At 41.9% G+C, this 24,384-nt stretch overlaps 1 gene segment (V, D, J or C); it reads right to left on the bottom strand.

The window, feature by feature from the left end:
- Positions 1 to 424: 424 nt before the first annotated feature.
- LOC120568515 lies at positions 425 to 17,697 on the bottom strand. The segment is given in 3 exon segments: positions 425 to 437; positions 962 to 1,262; positions 17,590 to 17,697. Coding segments are annotated over 3 exon segments (360 nt in total).
- Positions 17,698 to 24,384: the final 6,687 nt, after the last annotated feature.

Raw genomic sequence — 24,384 nt, 5'->3', positions numbered from 1 at the left:
TTCCTCTTTATCAGCTGTTGAAAATCTCTCAACAATTTGTGATTGTCCTGAACAGTGTGTGACTCCCTCTAGTGGATGTTGTGGAGTATTCTGTTTTCTTTGCTCCAAAGGTTTTTGTACAGAGTTTTGGTGTTTCCTGTCACTGTGGGCCTCAGAGCACAGTAGTACACAGCAGAGTCAGACACCTTAGCTGAGGAGATGTTCATATGGATTTGTTTGTCCTCCACTTTCATTTTTAGTCCAGGAATTACATTATTGTTGGTTCCTTCTATTCCTGAAGCAGAGTGTGAGATGATGAACTCTAATGGTTTTCCAGGATATTGTCGATACCAGAAGAAATAATTACTAGTTGACATTTCCAAGTATCAGAGTAACAGAGCTCTCTTCTAAACTATTCACTTTGTTTTTGACTGGAGTGAGTTCTTCACAGCTGACACCTAAAAGAAAAGACAACTGCTATTTAATGTTTTATGTTGTAAAAGACTCATGAAATGTTCTACATTCAGAAAACATTGAAGTCAAACTTTTCCTTAAAGTAGAATCTAACAAACCTTTTACAATAACTACAAACAGCAGAGAAAACACACAATACTGCAGTGGCAGCATGTTGAATAAAGGTAATGTTGATGGTTTGTGTATTGATCTCTGTTGAATATAGAAGTTCCTCTCTCTTCTATAGTTCAGTAACAGCTCAGCTCCTCCCTGAGGTTCTCCATCTCCTCATAGCTCTGTATTTTCACTTCTCTCAGTTACACTTTTAAGATGTGATTCTAGACTAAATCATGAAAATTATTGAAGTTTATCAGTGTGTGACTCCCTCTGGTGGACATTGTCACATTGTCGCCAGGTGCAAGATAGGGCCCTCAGGTGGTGGATTAAAAGGAGAGGAACAGATACTGTAACTGTTATTTCATGTTTCATGTTTTTGTACAGAGTTTTGGTGTTTCCTGTCACTGTGGGCTGCAGAGCACAGTAGTACACAGCAGAGTCAGACAGCTGAAGCTTCTGGATCTTCAGAGGAACTGATCTTAAGCTGGAATTCAGTGTGGATGAAAATTTCTCCTCGTCCACCGTTTCCCCCGTTCCAACCTTAAAGCGGCTCAGAATGAATTTGGGGCTGTTGTTTCCATCCTGTTTGTACCAGAAGAGATAATCATTAGTTGTACTGCTGTTATATTGACAGCCAAGTGTTACTGCCTCTCCTTCAGTAGCAGTCACATCTCCTTCTGGTTGCAGCACATTGTCTTTTTGTGCTCTGCATTCTGTAAAACAGCAACAAACAGAATCAGTGTGCTGTTAAAGAATCATATCAATGTTGGATTGATATCAAAGAAACAGAGTTGTGTTCATACCAAGGCTCATAGCAGCCAGCAACACTGAAAGTGATCTTTGTAGTTTTCAGCTGACATGGTTCCTGTTTTACAGCTGGTGAAGTGAATGTCACTTTTATGCTTTTTTCAGAATGTTTCTTGAATGTAAAGGGACAGTTTAGTATCTTTTGGTCCTCTGCAGCCATTTGAGGTCAAATTCAAAGATCGTAGAGTTGTTGGGCAAGCTTCGGTTTAGTAAAATCTTTGGCGGTAAAAATTTGGCAAAGGGAAAATCATCAAGGTAACGTCTTATAAATAAATAGGTGTCCATATAGACAATCTTCTCTGCTTGAAAACACACATCGACCACCTGTGCAATAGACTGCAGCAGAGATTATACTTTCTAAGGTGACTGAGACTGTATGGAGTAAGCAGCCAGATCATGCTCATGTTCTACTGGGCGATTCTGGAGAGCATCATCAGATATGGAATCACAGCATGGTTTGGCACTAAACAGTGCAGCTGAAAAGCAGGCTGATCAGCACACAAAAGACAGCTATGAGGATAATAGGGAGGAAAGAGTACAAGCCCATACAGAACCTGTACGAGCAAGCAGTCAGAAATCAAGCTGAAAGAATCACTGCAGACTCTCTACACCCTCTCTTCCCTGAATATGAACTGAATATGAAGATTCTGTGTGCCGAGATGTGCTGAGATGTCAAACAAACAGACTGAAGTTATCATTTATTCCAACTTCCGTCCAGCTGTTGAACTCCAATAGTAAAAAATAGTAAATATTAGCCCAGCAGAGCAGGGGTGCAATAAATACACCAGCATGTTTCGCACTTAGCACTTTAATATTAACAGTTAATTCTTGGGATGTTGTGTTGTCTGTGTTGTCATGTGTGTCCTTCTTTTGTGTCTTAGGACGCTTTGTTGATCTCATTTTTCATGTTGATTTTATTGTGTTGTATTTTATTTTATGTTGATTTTAGACTATTTTTATGTATCATGTTGTTTATGTTGTGAAGCAACAGATTGTAGCACTATGTCCAAGACAAATTTCCACTCGGGACAATAAAGTGTATTCTATTCTATTCTATTCTATTTTATTCACACAGAAGTACCACAGCAGAGAAGAAAGCCTTGGGGTGTCAGCATGTGAAGTGATGGATTTGTTGATCAAACTGCTGGGTAAGGAGTCAAGTGAGTAGGCACTCAGAACTAGGTCTGTAAATGTCTGACAACCATCCCTTGGTCTCAAATTGGTTTGGGAGAGACTGAATAAAACGTATGGATCTCCAGAAGCAATAGAGAGAGCTCTGTTTAGTAAATTAGTGAACTTTCCCAAGATTCAAAATAGAGACGGAGCTGGCAGATCTACTGATAGAATTAGATGTTGCCAAGATGGATGGTACTTCCCAGGGCTAGCTTACCTTGAAACAGCAGGGGGAGTCCAGCACATTGTTGAGAAGCTGCCCTTATACCTCCAAGACAGGTGGATGTCTTACTGGTCCAAATACAAGAGAGAATATGGTGTCGCTTTTCATCCTTTCTGCTTCTTCAAAGGGTTCATCTGCAGGGAAGCTGAAGAGAGAAACGACCCCAGCTTTGACCTGCCCACTCTCTCTACAACCTCTTAAAAGAAAGAGAAGCAAGGTCAAAATAAACCTGTCTCTGTACAATAAACAAGCATATCATCATCAGATAAAGTATCTAAAATGGAAAATCCTGGCAGACAATGCGCAAAGCATAACAAACCGCATTCACTGAAGAAATGCAGAGGGTTCAGGAAAATGAGCCTCGATGACAGAAAGAAATTCTTGATAGAGAACTATATATGCTTTCGCTGCTGTGCTTCTACTAATCACCAGGCAAAATCCTGTGAAACACCCATCAAATGTACTGAGTGTGACAGCAATTGACACCTTTCTGCTCTTCACCCTGGTCCTGCTCCTCAGTCACAGCCAGGTTCTTCCTCTTCATCAGAGAGCGACAGGAAGAGAGAGGACACAGGGCAGCCAGATGTCACTTCCAGGTGTACTGAGGTATGTGGTGAGGGATTCAAAGGCAAATCCTACTCAAAGATCTGCCTCGTAAATATGTACCCCAACGGTCATCACAATCTACAGAGAAAAATGTATGCCATTTTGGATGACCAGAGCAATGTTTCATTGGCTAGATCAGAGTTTTTCGACATGTTCAACATTAAAGGAGCAGCAGTAACCTACACACTCAAAACCTGTGCAGGTACAGTGGAAACAGCTGGGAGAAAAGCTGATGATTTCACTGTAGATTCTGTAGATGGAAAAATAAACATCCAACTACCTACACTCACTGAGTGTAATGAGATCCCCAATAACAGAGCAGAGATACTGATGCCAGATGCTGCATATCACCACCTAAAGCAGATCGCAAATGAAATCCCACCCCTTGATCCAGTTGCTGACATCCTGCTGCTATTGGGAAGACACACTGCTAGGGTCCATAAGGTTCGTAAACAGCACAATGGCCCTCACTACGCACCATATGCGCAAAAGCTTGACCTTGGGTGGGTTATCATATGTAATGTATGCATAGGAGGAGCTCACAAGACAAACACAGTGAGTGCCATGAAGACCTGTATCCATGGAAATGGAAGACCAACTTACCTAACTCCATGTGAGAATCGGATACAGGTGAAAGAAATGGAACGTTGGTATCTCCCTACCTTTGGAGTTTACTACCCACAAAAACCAGGGCAGATCCGTGTGGTGTTTGATTCCAGAGCACAGTATGATCGAATCTCACTGAATGAGGTGTTACTTTCTGGGCCAGACCTTAACAGCCTCATTGGAGTGCTTCTCAGATTCAGAAGGGAACATGTGGCAGTGACAGCAGATATTCGCCAAATGTTCTACTGTTTTGTAGTGAACTAAGACTGCAGAGACTTCCTGCGTTTCTTGTGGTACAGAGAAAATGACATCAGCAAAGAAGTGGTGGAGTATCGTATGCGAGTTCATGTCTTTGGAAACAGCCCATCACACGCAGTAGCAATCTTTGGCCTGAGGAGGGCAGCGAAACACCAAGAAGATTAATATGGCAGTGATGCGATGCAGTTTGTTGAGTGGATTTCTACGTTGATGACAGCCTTTGATCATTTGCAACAGAAGGTGAGGTCATTGATGTTCTGTGTCAAACACAGCAAATGCTGGCTGAGTCTAACATTGTGCTACACAAGTTAGCCTCAAACCGAAAAGAAGTGATGAATGCATTTCCAGCAGAGGAAAGAGCAAATGATGTGAAAGACCTCAACCTCTCTGTGGACGACCTACCTGTCCAACGCAGCCTTGGGGTTAGCTAGAACATTATGTCAGACACCTATTAATTTCCACATACCTGAGAGTCAAAAGCCATTCACAAGGTGAGGCATCTTGTCAACAGTGAACAGTTTGTTTGATCCACTGGGATTCTTAGCTCCAGTTACTATCAAAGGCAGACTGCTCCTCACAGAGCTTTCGACCCAAGATACAGAATGGGACACGTCTTCCTGAGGCCAAATTTGAAGATTGGAGAAGATGGCATGAACATATCCCACGCACATATGCAACTCTGTCAAAGCAATATCGGCAGTGGCTTACCTGAAGATTACAGATGAGCATGGTCACAGTGAAGTAGGCTTTGTATTTGCTAAATCCAAGCTTGCTCCTCAGCCTGAGCTGATGATACCCAGTTTAAAGTTATGTGCAGCTGTACTGGCTGTTGAGATTGCAGAGCTTGTCATCAGAGAGGTTGATCTGAAAGTGAATGCAATCAAATTCTACACTGACAGCAAGGTTGTGTTAGGATACATGCACAATGAGAAAAGAAGATTTTGTGTATTAACGTATCCGACAGTCAACACAGCCAGAGCAGTGGAGTTATGTTCCATCGGAGCTGAACCCAGCAGATCATGGGTCCGGGTCTGTTACAGCTGCAGATCTTGCAGGCACTACATGGCTGACTGGACCAGCTTTCTTGACCAAGCCAGTCAGTTCAGAGGTCAACACTGAAAATGAGATGACGTATGACCTTGTAGATCCAGATTCAGATGTTGAGATTTGTTCCAAGGTAACATGCCTCACCACCCGAGTTACTGAAGGCAAGCTGGGCTCAAAGAGATTTGAGCATTTTTCCAAGTGGAGCTCACTCACCAAAGCTGTGGCCCACCTCTGTCACATTGCTCAATGCTTCTCACTCCCATCAGCTAATAGCAGCTGTGTGGGCTGGCACATGTGCAAGAATGGATTGGCAGTTGCTGACATCACTAAAGCAGAGCATAAAATGTGTGCAACAGTAAAACTATTCAGAAGAGCTGAAATGCATTATGTCAAACTGCGACTTTCTCTAAACCAGCCTTCTCCATAAACTTCGGGCAGTCATCGACAGTGAAGGCTTGCTAAGAATAGGTGGACGTATTGACCAGGCGCAACTTGAAAGGTGTGAAGCTCATCCTATCATTATCCCACATATATGAATGTGTAAAACATCAGGGCAGACACTTCACAGAAGGTGCAATAGGCGCAAGTGGCTTGTGGATGGTAGGAAGAAAACGTCTCGTCAGCAGCTGCTTTCATAGGTGTGTCACATGCAAAAGGTTGCAAGGGATAATGGAGCAACAACAAATGTCTGATCTACCTATAGAACGCCTGCAGGTCGACCCCCCCATTCTCGTATGTCGGACTTGACATTTTTGGGCCATGGGAAGTCATCACATGTCGTACCAGGAGTGGCCACGCCAGAGACAACAGGTGGGCAGTTATGTTCACATGTATGTCTATGCGTGCAAATCACATTGAGGTTATCGAAACTATGACTTCCTCGAGCTTAATAAATGCACTCAGGAGGTTTTTCTCCATCAGAGGCCATGTTAAACAGCTTTGATCAGATTGTGGGACCAATTTATTTGGAGCAAGTAAGGAGCTTAAAACAAAGGCACAAGGTCCCTGTGATTCAAGCGTAAAAAGCTACCTCCTTCAACAAAGGTGCACCTGGGTTTTCAACCCTCCTCACTCCTCCCATATGGGTGGCACTTGGTAGCGCATGATTGGAGTCGCTTGACGGATTCTAGATTCCATGTGCCTACAAGTTGGACCTTTAAAACTCACTCATGAAGTCCTAGGCAGAAGTCTGTGCCATTGTGAATGCCCGGCTGTTGATCCCTGTATCCACTGACTCAGAGGCTCCCCTCATTCTAACCCCTTCCATGCTGCTGACGCAGAAAACAGGGGTATCTCTCTAACCAGCCAGTAACTTCTCAAAAGGAGATCTGCTTAAGAACCAGTGGAAGAGAGTTCAAGCCTTGGCAGAGACATTCTGGGCTAGGTGGCGACGAGAATATTTGAGCACACTACAGTGTCGGCAGAAGTGGCAATCACAGAAACCCTATCTCAAAGAAGAAGATGTAATTCTGATGGACAGTCAGACCAAAAGAAATCAGTGGCCAATGGGAATTATTATAAAGGCTATTCCTAGTAAAGATGTACTCGTAAGAAAGGTGGAAGTTAAAGTGACACGAAATCAGACAGTCAAGATATTCTCTAGACCCATTTCTGAGGTGGTCTTGCTTTGCTCCCAGGAGGAAAAGAATACTCACCAGCCAATTCACCATGGGGGTCAGTAACAGAGCTACAGTTGAGTCAGGTGACATCATGGTGACCACGGGTCATACAGTCCACAGCCTGCTGAGTGAAGTAAGTGCTATTCCAATGGACAGACTCTGATTTAAAAAGAACTTGGGTTAATATGTATATAGTGGCATCTTTCCTAATATGCCAGGCAGGGAGTGTAATGGAATTAGTGTAGTGGTTTCTTTTGTATGTTCTTTTCCAACCCCTACTAGTGATTGTAAGTAGCTGCACTAATGAGGAAGTGAGGTAACAGTTAAAGAATAGGAGGAGGAAGTGAAGTGATGCGTTCATGGACATCCAAAAAACGTTTTTCCGAGTGAAAACGTCACCATTCAAGTAACGTCCTGTGGGAATCAGAGGTGGGAAACTCGGGCTGGATTTTGTAGAGTTGCAAAATCCAGCCCTGGTTTTCGGGCAGAGTTGGAAATAAGCCAACTCTGCGTCCTTTTGGGCTCTAAGCTGTCTCCATCTTTCAAATACATCTCCAATATTTACCAGGGGGTTGTTACGTTTCTGGTCACGCAACTGTTAGAAACATGCCCGTTTTTTTTTTTAGAATCTATCTCCGTTGATCTTGTTCGTTTGTTTGCTGCTTTCATGGCTGTACTAACATTACAGCTGTAGTGTGCTGGGTTTACGTTTTTACAGGTATATCTGGCAACCCGGCCTGGCTGTCAAACTGGGCCGTTGATAACAACACACAGGCCAAAACATAATCAGAAATTCTGTCATGGAATGTAAATTTACAAAAGAAAAAATACTGACATAGTATAGTATTTTAGCTTAACATGTTTCCTTAATATCTGATGAGGCATTGGTTTAATTTTTTGACTCATTACAATACATATATTACATATTGGACCTTTAATTAAATCCTGCCAAACACAACAACCTGCCTGTTCCTTGGAGAATATAATTTTGGATAATATAATGTTAAGCTAGCTGTATAGCTGAAGTATACGTTGCCTGCAACAACCTTTAGTGAGGACAGCATATGAGTTCTTCTGTGAATTATGATGTCATGGAATATAAACTACCAGTGATTTCAGAGTTTAATTATTTTGTGTTTCAGTGTCTATTTGGGATGCAGATCAACATGTTGAACAATGGAAGGAGATCATTGTGGCCTAATGGCCCACAGGATATGAAGAGGATTTAGTAGGTAAGTTAGTGTCCATCATGGTGTCTTGTGTTTGAACCATCATACAGTTGGTTTGTCATTGATGTGGATTTGCTGCTCATGTGAATCCTCCCACAGTGTTACATTAGCAGCTGTAACCACAGGGACTCTGATAAAACTGGAATAATCAGAATCCATCTGATATGAAGCTGTGGTTTGAATACCACTTCCCTCCTCTTTGAAGAGTAGTCAGATATCTGTGTTCAGGTTTTTGTACAGCCTCTTCTACACTTTGTATCACTGTGTTTCTAGAGCACAGTAGTAGAGACCTGTGTCTGCCAGGATTAGTCTCTTTATGGTCAGTTCAGTTGTTTTCCCTGGTATTTTGGATTCATAGCGCGAATCTGGGATATATTCACCACTACTAGCTCCTTTCCAGAGTATAAACTGAGGTGCCTGAAGGTCAGAATGATGTCTGTACCAGTAAAGTGTAGGACTATAGGTTGTCTCATATTTGCATCTGAGTGTGACAGATTCTCCTTCTCTTTCACTGACTTCATCTCCTACAGGAGAGATTTTGTCTCCAGATATTAATCCTGGAAAAGTAGAGAAAATTAAGTCATTAGACTAACATTGTTCATGAGGCTGAGAGGAGAAGACAGTGGAAAATGTCAACATACAATGTTACTCTGGACAGAAACAACTCAAATGTTCAGAGATTTCTGCTCTGAACTGCAGTTTATATAAATCTTTAGAAAATAATAACACCATGTTGTTCTTTGTATCTTACCAAAGAAAAGAGCAGCAAGAACAATCAACAGCCAATGTTCCATCTCTACAACAAGGTTTAAATCAACAGGAGAAGCTAGCTGATGTTCAACATTCAGTCTGAGAATTGTTCTCTTCACAGCAGCACTTATTATTGACTGAATGGTTGAACACAGTGCAGAAGTAGCGCACCTCCTACTTGATAATGTCGCCCTCTAGTGGAGGTACAAAGTTCACTACAACAGTGTAGAAAAAAGTCTTCCAGCAGCTTGTCAGTGTGTCAGCTTGTGTTTTTGTACAGAGACTGTGGGTTTGCTGTCACTGTGGGCCTCACAGCACAGTAGTACAGAGCAGAGTCTCTCACTGCAGCAGAGGAGATCTGAAGATCCACACAATGCTTTTCTTCAGACAGTTTAGTAGAGAATCTTGTCAGAGATACTGCTTGTTTTGTAAAGTTCATCCCTGAGATGAATATAATGAACTCTGGTGGTTTTCCTGGATATTGTCGATACCAGAAGAAATAATCATTGTTATCAGCTTGTTTTGAGTATCTGTAGGACAGAGTAACAGAGCTGCCTTCTAAACTGTTCTCTTCTTTCTCGACTGGAGTGAGTTCTTTACAGCTGATACCTAAAGGAAGAGATAACTCTGTTATTTCATGTTGTAAAAGACATAATGAATGATTTACATTCAGATGTTATTAGGATTATACTTCTGCATGAACTTGTTCATGCTGAATAACCTAACATACCTGTGAGGATGGAAAGAAACAGAAGAGAAATCACACAATGCTGCAGTGACAGCATGTTGAATAAAGGTAATTTTGATGGTTTGTGTATTGATCTCTGTTGAATATAGAAGTCTCTCTGTCTCCTCGTAGCTCTGGATTTTCACTTCTCTCAGTTACACTACTAAGGTAAAGTGATTCTAGACTATATCATACTGAAGTTTAACAGTGTGTGACTCCCTCTGGTGGATGTTGTGGAGTATTGTGTTGTCATGGTTCCAGAGGTTTTTGTACAGAGTTTTGGTGTTTCCTGTCACTGTGGGCTGCAGAGCACAGTAGTACACAGCAGAGTCAGACAGCTGAAGCTTCTGGATATTCAGTGGAAAGGACTTATCCTTTATTGTAGCATCAACTCTCTCTTGCACTTTAGAGTTTTCAGTTTTAACAGAGAAACGTTGCAGCAGCATCTTTGGGTAATCATTTCCTTCTTGTTTGTACCAGTACATAGTGGGAGTTCGGTCAGTCTCAAATGTACAGTTAATAGAAACTGTCACTCCTTCAGTAGCAATGACATCTCCTGTTGGCTGGGTCACTCTGTCTTCTCCTTTACACTCTATGGAAGAAGAGAACATGCAGAGGAAGAGATGAATTAATAAAGATGATTGATTAAAGGAGAACATTCAGTATTTTAAATAGTTACCTAGCCAGAGAGTCAGAATCAGGATGTTAGTCAGCCAGTGTTTCATGTCTGCAGTGAGAGGGGAGGAGAGAGAGGAAGAGCATTGATACTCTGATGGATCTGGGCCTTCTCATCATTGGTCATTCCTCTTTATCATCTGTTGAGGACAGCGGTGGGACCAAGTCACTGTTTTGCAAGTCACAACTAAGTGTTATGTCTTTTCACTGAAGTCCCAAGTCAAGACAAGGATGTGACGAGTGAAGTCCTAAGTCCAGGTCCATTTCCTTAACTTTGTGTTTTGAGTCCTAAACAAGTAATAAGGCAATCTTCACCAAATGTAGACAATAGAGTTATAATAAATTAAATTTACCCAAACCATGAATGCCTGTTTAAACAAGTGCTACTGAACTTATTAACTCTGACTCTGCACTCTTGTACTTTCATAATGTTTTATGTCTAAATTGTTTGTACCTGCTGCTCCTGTGTGCTCTGCTGTGTTTGAGGAATTTAAGCCAGTTTCTGTGACGGTGCTTACTGAGGTAGTGCAACACATGAAACCTACCTTCTGTTCCTTAGACATGGTTCTCACCAGGATGGTAAAGGAGGTTTTTAATAGCACCGCTGGGTCGAGTCTACTTACTTTTTTAAATTCTTGTCTTAATTTAGGTTCTGTCCCAGCTGCCTTTAAACATGCTGTGGTCAGGCCACTACTTAAGAAGCTCTGTGTTTGAAAAGTTTGAATCTGGTTTCAGTTCACTTCACAGCACTGAGTCTGCACTGTTCAGAGTACACAATGATATTGTCTTGTGTGTAGATGCCAGGAATCCTGCTGTTTTAGTGCTCTTGGACCTCACAGCGGCTTTTGATACAGTGGACCATGCAGTCCTCCTCTCTCGCCTTGATCAAGGCTCGGCACTTAAATGGTTTAGCTCCTATATGGTAAATAGGAGCTTCTCTGTCATTACTGGTGACCTCTCCTCGTCAACAGCTCCTCTCTCTTCTGCTGTGGATAGGGGTTCAATACTTGGCCCCATCCTGTTTTCCTTATATATGTTGCCTTTAGGGGCTATTATATATATTATAGGCAAGCACAATCTGTCATTTCATTGTTATGCAGATGATTTGCAAATGTATTTACCTTGTGGCTTTCACAAAACCTTCTTAATTTGAATGAATATAAAACTGAGTGTATTATTTTCACTACTTCATGCATCCCAAACAGTCCAGCTTTGTGTTTGGGAGCTCTGGCTTCATACACTAAGCCAGCTGTCAAACATGTGGGGTGCTTTTTCCAGCTTTGTCTCCTGGCTAAAGTTAAGCCCTTCCTTAATTAACAGGCATGATCTAGAAAATGCTCTTATTAGTTCAAGGTTGGATTACTGTAATGCTCTTCATGTTGGTCTGAATCAAACCTCCATCTCATGAGTTCAACTCGTGCAAAATGCTGCTGCTCGCTTTTTGACAAATACATCTACACTTGCACACATCACTCCCATTCTCTACAACCTACATTGGCTCCCTGTGCATTTCAGAAAAGATTAAAATATTTAGTTTGTTTTCAATTCCTTAAGTGGCCTGGCCCCAGAGTATTTGTCCAAGACTTTGACCCTGCATGGGCACAACCGGTCATTGCGGTCTTCAAATTAACTGGTTTTAGAATACTCAAGATCAAGGTATAAACGGTGGGGTGATCTGACCCGAGACTCTGGATTCCATCTTTTTCATGAAGTTGTAAGCACAAAAGAAATACTGCATATATTCAGTGAATTATGTATTCAGTGTCCACTTGATGGCACTGTTGTTCAATAACAGGAAGAGCTGAAGTGTGTATATGTTCAGTGAGGAGCTGTCAGGTTTTTGTACAGAGACTGTGGGTTTGCTGTCACTGTGGGCCTCACAGCACAGTAGTACAGAGCAGAGTCTGTCACTGCAGCAGAGGAGATCTGCAGAATAATTTTGGTTTTATCCTCACTCACTGAAACAGACAGTCCAGACTTTGTTAGATTTTGCGTTCCCAAGTGAATAATGAGGAACTCTGGTGGTTTTCCTGGATGTTGTCGATACCAGAAGAATTGATCACCACCAGTTGCTTGTTTGGAGTATCTGTAGGACAGAGTAACAGAGCTGCCTTCTAAACTGTTCTCTTCTTTCTCTAATGGAGTGAGTTCTTCACAGCTGACACCTAAAGGAAGAGATAACTATGTTATACCATTTTCTAAAATTCATTTATTCAACACATTCAGTAAAAAGTGCAGTGAACCTTTTGCAGAATTTAACATACTTGTGAGGACGGAAAGGAACAGCAGAGAAAACACACAATGCTGCAGTGACAGCATGTTGAATAAAGGTAATGTTGATGGTTTGTGTATTGAACTCTGTTGAATATAGAAGTTCCTCTCTCTTCTATAGTTCAGTAACAGCTCAGCTCCTCCCTGAGTCTCTCCGTCACCTTGTAGCTCTGTATTTTCACTCCTATGTTACACTACACGTTGAAGTTTAACAGTGTGTGACACCCTCTGGTGGATGTTGTGGAGTATTGTGTTGTCTTTGCTCCAAAGGTTTTTGTACAGAGTTTTGGTGTTTCCTGTCACTGTGGGCCGCAGAGCACAGTAGTACACAACAGAGTCAGACACCTTAGCTGAGGGGATGATCATTTTCATTTGTTTGTCCTCCACTTCAATCTTCAGTCCAGGGAATAGACTTGTCAATATTCCTCCTTTTCCTAAATGAGAGATGAGGAACTCTGGTGGTTTTCCTGGATGTTGTCGATACCAGAAGAAATTATCAGTATCAGTTGCTTGTTTGGAGTATCTGTAGGACAGAGTAACAGAGCTGCCTTCTAAACTGTTCTTCTCTGTCTCGATTGGAGCGAGTTCTTCACAGCTGACACCTAAAGGAAAAGATAATTTCTCATAGCATTTTACAAATCTCATTGATTCAACAGATTATTTAAATATTGAAATTAAAATTTTCCGCAATGCAGAATCTAACAAACCTGTTAGAATAACGAGAAACATCAGATAAAACACAAAATGCTGCAGTGACAGCATGTTGAATAAAGGTAATGTTGATGGTTTGTGTATTGATCTCTGTTGAATATAGAAGTTCCTCTCTCTTCTATAGTTGAGTAACAGCTCAGCTCCTCCCTGAGGATCTCTGTAATGTGATTCTAGACTACATCATGAAAACCATTCAAGTTTATCAGTGTGTGACTCCCTCTATTGGAAGTTTTGGAGTATTGTGTTGTCTTTGCTCCAAAGGTTTTTGTACAGAGTTTTGGTGTTTCCTGTCACTGTGGGCCTCAGAGCACAGTAGTACACAGCAGAGTCAGACAGCTGAAGCTTCTGGATCTTCAGAGGAACTGATGTCTTGTTGATTGTAGCATCAAATCGGTCTTTATGGAACTCTGGAGCATTATCTTCTGTTCCAAAGGTGTCACGTCGCAAAATAAACATTGGGAAGTCATTGTCTTCTTGTTTGTACCAGAACAAATATGCATTTGAGTTAACACTGATTTCGAATGTACAGCCAAGAGTAACTGTCTCTCCTTCAGTAGCAATGACATCTCCTGTTGGCTGGGTCACTCTGTCTTCTCCTTTACACTCTGGGGAAGAAGAGAACATGCAGATGAAGAGATTAATCAATAAATATGATTGATTGATTAAAGGAGAACAATCAGTATTTTAAATAGTTACCTAGCCAGAGAGTCAGAATCAGGATGTTAGTCAGCCAGTGTTTCATGTCTGCAGTGAGAGGGGAGGAGAGAGAGGAAGAGCATTGATACCCTGATGGATCTGGGCCTTCACATCATTGGTCCTTCCACTTTATCATCTTTTGAGGAACACTCAACAATTTGTGATTGTCTTTTGATTTGATTTTTGATTTGATTTATGTATTATTTATATATTTTTAATTGTATCAAGAATGCCTTACACATGAAAAAAAAGACATCAAATACAATCGAGGATAAAAACACATTGAAGTCCAGGACTTATTTTCATTGTGGTCCTCAACATATTTCCATTGTGTCATGAACAGTGTGACTTCCTCTGGTGGACGTAGTGGAGTGTTTTGTTGTCTTTGCTCCAAACGTTTTTGTATATGTTTAGTGTTTCCTTAGTCTGGCTATAAGCAGACCAAGCTCAATAATTTAAGATTGAGCATTAGTCTGGGGAGTCTGCATGGTATTTTCTACTGCACAAGAGACGTGATCAAAGGGCGTAGTTCAAATGACTCAGTATGCAATTGGACAGTCCTTCAACCAATCAGACCAACGACTGCGGCATCAACAGGTGTCTGCACTTCGGTGGCCGCCATGTTGAATGTAAACTAAAAGCTGCTTGGTCGCTTCTCTATCGTCATCATGTTAAACCCAGCAATAGCGCCAGGTGGATGAGCCAGTTTGTGATTGGTCCCCGCAGATTCGTAAGAGAAGCAGGATAGAAAAATGTATGTAATTTCCAACCTGAGCTGCAGGGTGAAATCAAATCACCGGCAGATTGGGTTTACCCAGTCTAGTGTTTCCTGTCACTCTGGGCTGCAGAGCACAGTAGTACACAGCAGACTGTCACTTCAGTAGAGAGGATATGCAGATCGGTTTTGTATCAGTGATCAGGAGGAGGAAATGAGGAGCTGATCCAGGATCCTGTCGATACCACACAAGATTATCAGCTTTAAGTGAATAGGTACTGGACAGAGTAACACTAGGGCCCTCTGATGAAAACACTTCAGCACTGCTGGCAGTAATATAACGACTCTCAGGTGCTTTTGACTGATTTGCCAGGGTGTGGCCTCCCCACCTGTAGCCAACACCAATCTCCTCCTTGTATTTAATATTGGCATTTGCGTGAAGTGGCAGCTTCATTGGATGAAGACTCGGAGGACAAAGACAAAGGAGTCTACGCAGGAGTCTTCGTGGGAGGCTAAGTGGGAAGTTAAGTGGGCTTGATATTTCATATCTCACTTACACTGCTCGGTGTCTTTATCCGGAAATGTGCTGCTTCTCCATTCCTGTCCGTGTTTCCTCTCTGAGATACTACAAACCACGCATTAGCTCGCAACCCCAACTCTCTTACCTATCCCACCCATTCCATACACACTCAACACCTTGTTGCAGGTGGACTGTGGAACTGTCTGCCACTCGCAAGACTGAGTTCATCTCTGGCTTTGCCAGCCTGAAATCCCTTGACTTCCTTGCTCTCACTGAGACCTGGATTACACCAACCAACACATCCATCCCTCTTTCTCAAATCCCAAAAAACTTTTTTCCATCTTCTCTATCCTGCTAGATTCCCCCAGTCCACCTCCTCCCTCCTACCAACCCACTTTGTCAACTATTTTGTAAAAAAGATAGATGACATACACTCTTCATTCTCCACCACACCTTCTGAAATCACCTTACCATCCATCACATCCAGTACTCTTTCCTATTTCACCCCTCTATCTCCAAATCAAATTCTTACTTTGATTACCTCCGCCCACCCCACCACCTGCCCCCTGGATCCAATCCCTTCTCACCTTTTCCAGTCCATTGCTCTTGACCTCCTTCCTTTCCTCACCCATCTCATTAAAATCTCCTTGTCAACTGGCTGTTTCCCCGACGCTCTCAAAGAGGCAAGAGTGACCCCACTACTCAAAAAACCAACATTTGTAATCAACTCTCTACCTATCTCCACCAGAACAACCTTCTTGATCCCCACCAGTCTGGCTTCAAGGCTGGTCACTCAACAGAAACTGTCACTGAGCAGCATCACATCGCTAGAACAACCTCTCTCTCTCTTCCATCATCATCTTTCTGGACCTTTCTGCTGTCTTTGACACAGTGAACCACCAGATCCTCATTTTGACACTCGAGAATCTGGGTGTTTCAGGCTCTGCGCTCTCATTGCTGACATCTTACCTGGCAGACCGAACCTACCAGGTAACTTGGAGAGGATCTATCTCAGATCCTTGCCCACTCAAAACTGGGGTTCCTCAGGGATCAGTCCTGGGTCCCCTCCTCTTCTCTCTGTACACCAACTCTCTCGGGTCTGTCATTCAGTCACACGGCTTTTCTTATCACAGCTAAGCAGATGACACCCAAATAATTCTCTCCTTTCCTGAGTCTGAAACTCAAGTAGCAGCAGATATCTCGGCCTGTCTGACTGACTTCTCTTCTTGGATGTCCGCACACCATCTGAAACTCAGCCTTGACAAGACTGAGCTCCTTTTCCTTCCAGGGAAAGGCTCTCCTACCCAAGACCTGACTATAACATTTAACAACTCTGTGGTAGTCCCCACCCAGACTGCTAAAAACCTGGGTGTGACACTTGATGACCGACTCTCCTTCACTGCTAACATTGCTGCAACCACCCGATCGTGTAGATACATGCTGCATAACATCAGAAGGATACGTCCCCTTCAAACGCAGAAGGCAACTCAGGTTCTGGTTCAGGCTCTAGTCATCTCACGTGTAGACTACTGCAACTCCCTCCTGATTGGGCTGCCTGCATGCTTCCTCCTGATTGACCGGCCTGCATGTGCCATCTGACCCCTGCAGCTCATTCAGAACGCAGCAGCTCGACTTGTCTTCAACCTCCCAAAGTTCTCTCGCACTACACCGCTCCTCCGCTCTCTTCACTGGTTACCAATTGCTGTCTAACGGCTAGTACACTAGTACTTACATACAGGGCCATGAACAGATCAGCCCCAGCTTACATCCAGGACATGGTCAAACCCTATACCGCAACCCGCTCACTTCGCTCTGCATCAGCCAAACTGCTTGCTGCCCCCTCACAGTGAGGGAGAACTAATCACTCAACGAAATCCCGACTGTTCACTGTCCTGGCTCCCAAATGGTGGAACGAGCTCCCCATCGACATCAGGATGGCCAAAAGCCTACATATCTTCCGCCGAAGGCTAAAAACACATCTCTTCCGACTACACCTCGGATAAAAAAATAAATAAAATCCTGCTCATTGTGGGCTGCAGAGAACAATAGTACACAGCACAGCTGAACTGAACAGATTTTAACCTGGAATTCAGTGTAGATGAAAATCTCTCCCTGAATTCCTCTGGTGTGTTCCTTTCATCCCTTTGAACACGGCTCATAATGAATTTGGGTCTGTTGTTTCCACCCTGTTATTACCAGAAGAAATAATCATTATTTGAACTGCTGTCATATAGACAGCCAAGTGTTACTGTCTCTCCTTCAGTAGCAGTCACATCTCCTTCTGGTTGCAGCACGTTGTCTTTTTGGGCTCTGCATTCTGTAAAACAGCAACAAACAGAATCAGTGTGCTATTAAAGAATCATATCAATGTTGGATTGATATCAAAGAAACAGAGTTGTGTTCATACCAAGGCTCATAGCAGCCAGCAACACTGAGATGAACAGAGGCTTCATATCTGCAGTGTGGAGTAACTCTGAGCTACAGCAAGTATAAAGAAGGCTGTGATCTCTCTGTTTAGTCTTCATCAACACTAAGGTGGTGGATCACAGCCCTGGTTTATTCCCCCTACTGACTACTTTACACCTAACACATTTTGAGCCTCTTTCGTTTCTTAGTGTAACATTTCTTGTATGAAGTGGTCTTTGTAGTTTTCAACTGACATGGTTCCTGTTTTACACCTGGTGCAGATTCACTTTGTCCTCTAACGTATAAAAGGTGGTAATTGTAGTGAACCTGTACATGCCTTTTAGTATTTATTTCTAGAAAGTTTGAAAGTAAACTGAGACTTAATATTTCAGCATCTTAAGTTTTATGAATTTTTCAGAATGTTTCTTGAATGTAAAGTGGTAGTTTAGTATATTTCGGTCATCTGCAGCCGTTTGAGGTCAATTTTAAAGATCTGTTTTCATTGAATATAAACTACCGATTAATTAAGAGTTGTATCAGTTAATGTTTCAGTGTCTATTTTTTATGCAGATCAACATGTTGAACAATGGAAGGAGTTCATTGAGGCCTAATGGCCCACATGGTATGAAGAGGATTTAGTAGGTAAGTCAGTGTCCATTTATTTGTGGACATGTTTGAACCACCATACAGTCGGTTTGTCATTGATGTGGATTTGCTGCTCATGTGAATCCTCCCACAGTGTTACATTAGCAGCTGTAACCACAGGGACTCTGATAAAACTGGAATAATCAGAATCCATCTGATATGAAGCTGTGGTTTGAATACCACTTCCCTCCTCTTTGAAGAGTAGTCAGATATCTGTGTTCAGGTTTTTGTACAACCTCTTCTACACTTTGTATCACTGTGTTTCTAGACCACAGTAGTAGAGACCTGTGTCTGCCAGGGTTAGTGTCTTTATGGTCAGTTCAGTTGAGATTTCTGATGTTTTGGATTCATATCGCTTATCTGGGATATATTCACCACTACTAGCTCCTTTCCAGAGTATAAACTGAGGTGCCTGAAGGTCAGAATGATGTCTGTACCAGTGGAGTTCAATATATTCTTCATTAGTCTCATATTCACATCTGAGTGTAACAGATTCTCCTTCTCTTTTATTGACTTCATTTCCTACAGGAGATATTTTGTTTCCAGCTATTAGTCCTGAAAAAGTAGAGAAAATGAAGTCATTAGACTAACATTGTTCATGAGGCTGAGAGGAAAAGACAGAGGAAAATGTCAACTCTACATTGTTACTCTGGACAGAAACAGCTCAACTGTTCAGAGATTTCTGCTCTGAACTGCAGTTTATATAAATCTTTAGAAAATACTAAAACCATATTCTCCTGTGTATCTTACCAAAGAAAAGAGCAGCAAAAATAATCCACAGCCAATGTTCCATCTCTACAACAAGGTTTAAATCAACAGGAGAAACTAGCTGATGTTCACCATTCAGTCTGAGAATTGTTCTCTTCACAGAAGCACTTATTATTGACTGAATGGTTGAACACAGTGCAGAAATAGTGCCCCGCCTATTTGATAATGTCACCCTCTAGTGGAGGTACAACGTTCACTACAACAGTGTAGAAAAAAGGCTTCAGTTTAGTTCAATTTATTTATATAGCACGTTTAAAAACAACCTTAGTTGACCAAAGTGCTTAACAAGATCAAAAAGCAACGAGATAATAAACAAACAAAGCCAATGTACAATGCAAAATAACTCACAGTAGAAAAAGAATAAAGTCAGTAAGGTCAAAATATCAAAGCTCAACTTGAATTGAAAGCCAATGAATAATAGTGGGTCTTAAAGTGTGAAGTGCAGGTTAACCACCACAACCAATTAATATGTAAATAAAGTGCTCAATATGTATATATTTAAACATTTCTGTCTTAAAATGCGTTAAAATAACATTTATTGGGGTTTCTTCAAAGGTAGCATGTTTTTTACAGTAACTGGGTGATGACGTCATAAGAGGGAGTAGCAACCCATAGCAGGTACATAGACAGGCCAACAACGGGACAATTTTATCCATTTTCGCCATCTTATTCATCACTAAATTCACTTCTGACAAAGTTTTAGGCGAGAAATTAACTGTTTAGATTTTGAATATAGGCAGTCTTGCAAAAATTGTTGCTAAATTGACAATTTGCTTCAAAGTTTTCGGAGTTGAGAAGCTCCACATAGTAACGCGACAACCAGCAGTAAAATCAGCCCACTTCGTAGCCACAAACCTCAAAAAGGCACCAATCAGCCTTCTGTCCTGGTGGACCCTCTGCCCTGTTTCTGATGTACTCGTACATCCCGCACAAACACAATAGTTTACCATTTTAGCTAGCTAGCTAGGTCTCCAATATAACTGCTAGCCTACTAGCCGTTAGACTCTTGGAGTCCCTCTTATGACGTCACACCCCGCCTAGTGGAAGGGAGGGGGAGTGCTTAAAACCACTGTAAAAAGTACTAACTTTTCATATTAAATTCAGCATTTTGTTATAAAAAGCCATACAAAACAATGGTGGGTGGCTCTAATCTTTATGTTTAATAAGCACATTGCTTAACTTCATGAAAAATTGAGCGGGCCAATTTACACTTTAAGCATGGACTTGAACGTTTCAATGGTCCGAGCTGTTCTTACATGAATAGGTAAACTATTCCAGAGGTTTGGAGCAGCCTCTGCAAAGGCTCTGTCACCTTTGGTTTATAAACTGGATCTGGGCACATCGAGGAGCATCTGATTGGACGAACTCAGTGCTTTGACAGGTGTGTGGACATGTAACAGCTCTGATAAGTAAGAAGGCGACAACCCATTTAAGATCTTAAAAACAATTAATACAATTTTAAATTCAATCCTGAAACAAACAGAAGCCAGGGGAGCGTGGACAAAACCGGTGTAATGTGGTCGCGCTTTTTAGTCCCGGTTAAAAGTCGAGCTGCTGCGTTCTGGACTAACTGCAACCGACGAAGGGATGACTGATCCAATCCAACATACAGTGAGTTACAGTCGTCTAAGCCGGACGTAATAAATGCATGTATGACTCTTTCAAAGTCTTTGCGTAGAAGGTAAGGCTTAACCTTAAGCAAGAGTCTCAGCTGGAAGAAGCTAGTTTTAACAACAGAACTAATCTGTTTGTCACATTTAAAAGCACTGTCAAAAATCACTCCCAGATTTCTGGTAAAAGGACGAATTTGGGAGCCTAAAGTACCAAGAGCATCTACACAGGCACTAAAATGTTCAGCGCGACCAAACACAACAATTTCGGTCTAATTATCATTAAGACAGAGACAATTCGGATCCAACCATATTTTGAGATCACTCAAGCAGTTTAACAACGGCTGGATAGTGTCCTTCTCATTGTTGAATGTCAGAAATATGTCTGTACCAGTGGATTGTAATATATTCTTCAGCAGTCTCATAGTCACATCTGAGTGAGACAGATTCTCTTTCTCTTTTACTGTCTTCATCTTCTACAGGTTATATTTTTTTTCCAGCTATTAATCCTGGAAAAGGAAAGAAAATGCAAAAAACAGCACTGGAGGCTTTTCTTGGAGGAAAAGATGTTTTTGCGCTTCTCCCGACTGGTTTCGGCAAGAGTTTGATATATCAACTGTCTCCGCTAGTTGTGAAGAAAGTGGTAAAGGTACGTCATACACTTCTTTGATCTGATTGGTTGATTTGGCCCGTCTATCGCCAACATATGTGGTGATAGACAGATGGTTTATCCAATTAGCTAACTAGTATTTTCGCCCCTTCCCAAAAGTTCTCCAACGGAAAGTTCCCAGATGGATATGCCGAGCAAACGCGAAACGATCCACTTGGTGGAGTCAGGTTAGTACAGAGCAGAGTCTGTCACTGCAGCAGAGGAGATCTGCAGATCCATTTTGGTTTTATCCTCACTCACTGAAACAGACCGCATTACTTTTCCTGATACCAGATGAGAGATGAGGAACTCTGGTGATTTTCCTGAATATTGTCGATACCAGAAGAAATAATCATTGTTATCAGTTCTTCTTTCTCGACTGGAGTGAGTTCTTCACAGCTGTTACCTAAATGAAGAGATATTTTCTCATAGCATTTTATAAAACTCATTGATACAACAGATTAAGAAAATATTGAAATTAAAGATTTCCTCAATGCAGAATCTAACAAACCTGTTAGTATAACGAGAAACATCAGATAAAACACAGTGCTGCAGTGACAGCATGTTGAATAAAGGTAATGTTGATGGTTTGTGTATTGAACTCTGTTGAATATAGAAGTTCCTCTCTCCTCTTAGCTCTGTATCTTCACCTCTCTGTTATGCTTCCACCGGTGGCAATATTTTGTAACATTTTGTTGTTGATCCTTCCAAAACAAGAATTACATAAAATTAGATGCGATGATTTAATGCTTGGATCACCTTTTCAGGGTTTACAAACACAAGACGGATGAAGTTGAAGTTGAAACAACATAATTTCAATACTCAATATCTTAGTATAGTTTAATTTGAACTGATTCACAGAATTTTGGGTTACAGTGTAAACACACGCCAAGTGGCACTTTCTAAAGCTGCGAGGCAACGTGTTATTGCGAGGCTACGGTTGGGTTTAGGAAACGTCACATGCAGGTTGGGTTTAGTAAAAGAAGAAAGTGACAATTGAGTTTAGGGAATGTGACGCGCAGGACATGATCCCTGGTCTCTTGGGTGAAAGTCCTGTGTTGTGTGACCCGTCCTTCAGCCTGACCAACCTCCCTACGTGGATTTTCGCCCTTTCATACTACTCGCTACAGCGTTAATTCATATGCATTTGCAAGGTAATGTAAGTCAATGGAGGCCAAACGGCATTGATAAACACGCTAAAAAGCGAATATGCATCTTGCTAACATGCCAATAATGGCATACGAATTGGCATGTTATACATACGCCCAGGCCAGCTGATCTTAGATGGGCCCCCCAGCGCCCAGATCTCTTCTTTTTCCTTGTTCTTCCTCTCCTCTGCTCTTCCTCTCTTGTTCCTCTCCTCTTCTGCTCCTCTCCTCTCCTCTGCTCATCTTTTCCTCTCCTCTGCTCTTCCTCACCTCTCTTCTCCTCTCCTCACATCTCTCTCTGCAAAAGACAAGTGACAGGCATTGACAATAATGGTTAACATTAACAAACTACACATAAGCTATTGCCAAATACACTCTTCATATGTATTGGAATTCTGACACTAGCAGCAAATAAATAAATTTTAAATTTTTGTGTTTTAGGCTACTGCTGGTGTGACATGTTTAGATTTGAACTCCAAATGCCATGCGCCAAACTTTCCTTGTGGCAAAATCATCCATGATGTCTTTAAAGTCCAGTTTCTTGGCAAGTTGACGCTCTATGGAGAGCATTGCCAAACCATTGAGCCTCTCCTGGAACATATTAGAGCACAGGTAGTTTTTAATTATCTTCATTTTACTGAAGGCCCACTCACCTCCAGCCACAGTCACAGGCAGAGACAGGAAAATACGCAGTAGGACACAGGTCTCCATAAATGCTCTGTAGTCCCATTGTGTATATGGCATTAAGTAGGTCCAGAGATCCAAGACCGTCTTCAAAAGTTGCACTATATATTTTCTTTAAGTGCTGAATTTGGTCTTCAAGGGACTCTGTGAGGTCATTCTTTTCCACAGGACGCAGAACTCGTCACATATCTTCTGCATTGATGAGAACCGTACATGTAGTTGAGAGATTATGCTGTCCATTGCAACCTGAAACACTCTATCTCTGAATGGGGTCTCTGGGATTTGCTCCTCTGTCCCTTCCTTTTCTGACTCATCAAAGAAAAGCTTCCTCTTTCTCTGTCTCATTTCTAACTGGGATTTAATGCCCATGGATGTGGCAACAGCAGTTTCCTCTGTCAGAAAACTATCCCATGATGCACACATGCAGGCAATCTCCTCCTCCAGTTCCTTTTATATTGACAGCTTGCACATCAAGTGAGATGGCTGAGGATTGGCTGGTAAGGATTCTACCCTCTATGCATTGTAACACCTTGACCCAAAAAGTGAGGAGCAAAGTTGACTGAAAGTAGGTCTTTAGACCCTGTGCTTCAGCTTTGGCTTCACTTGTGAGGTTACCTGTAGTGGTAAAGGTGTCTAATGCCTGGATCACACCGGGCAAATGTTTTGCCACTGGGCGCACTGCCTCTATCCGAGCACTCCATCGTGTGTCAGACAAGCTGTACAGAGAACAACCCAAAACTCTTCAGTGAGGGCTGCCACTGAATAGTTTGTACAGCTGATTGATGAAGCCAAAGAATATGTCTATTTCTGGGCAGGCCCGGACTGCATGGACACCAACTAGGTTTAACGTGTAGATGCACATGGTGAGTATTTGGCGGTTACGGTTTTTTATTCAATATGCGACCTTGCACTCCTCTCACTTTTCCCTGCCATGTTAGCTCTATTATCATAGCACTGACCCCTGCAATCAGCTATATCTATCCCATGTTCACCTAGTGATTGTTCCACCATTGTGGTGATTTCCTCTCCTGTCTTCTTTGAAAAGTCCTTAAATTCAAGGAAATGTTCGTTTATTTCCCATCCACCCACAGGGGAAGTTTGACTGACATACCTCAGCAACAGTACATTTTGCTCCAAGTTTGACACATCAGGGGTTGCATCACACATTATGGAATAGAATGTTGTTTCTTACTTTACCCTCAAAATAGTGTTTAGGACACGCTGAGCACAAAGTTCAATACATTTGTTTTGGCTGTCAGGTGAAAGGTAATGAACTTGGAGTCTCTTTCCTT

The sequence above is a fragment of the Perca fluviatilis genome, chromosome 11 (assembly GCF_010015445.1).
Source record: "Perca fluviatilis chromosome 11, GENO_Pfluv_1.0, whole genome shotgun sequence".
NCBI classification, from domain to species: Eukaryota; Metazoa; Chordata; class Actinopteri; order Perciformes; family Percidae; genus Perca; species Perca fluviatilis.
Note: the sequence above shows the minus strand (reverse complement) of the source record. Positions and strands in the feature narration are given on the sequence as shown.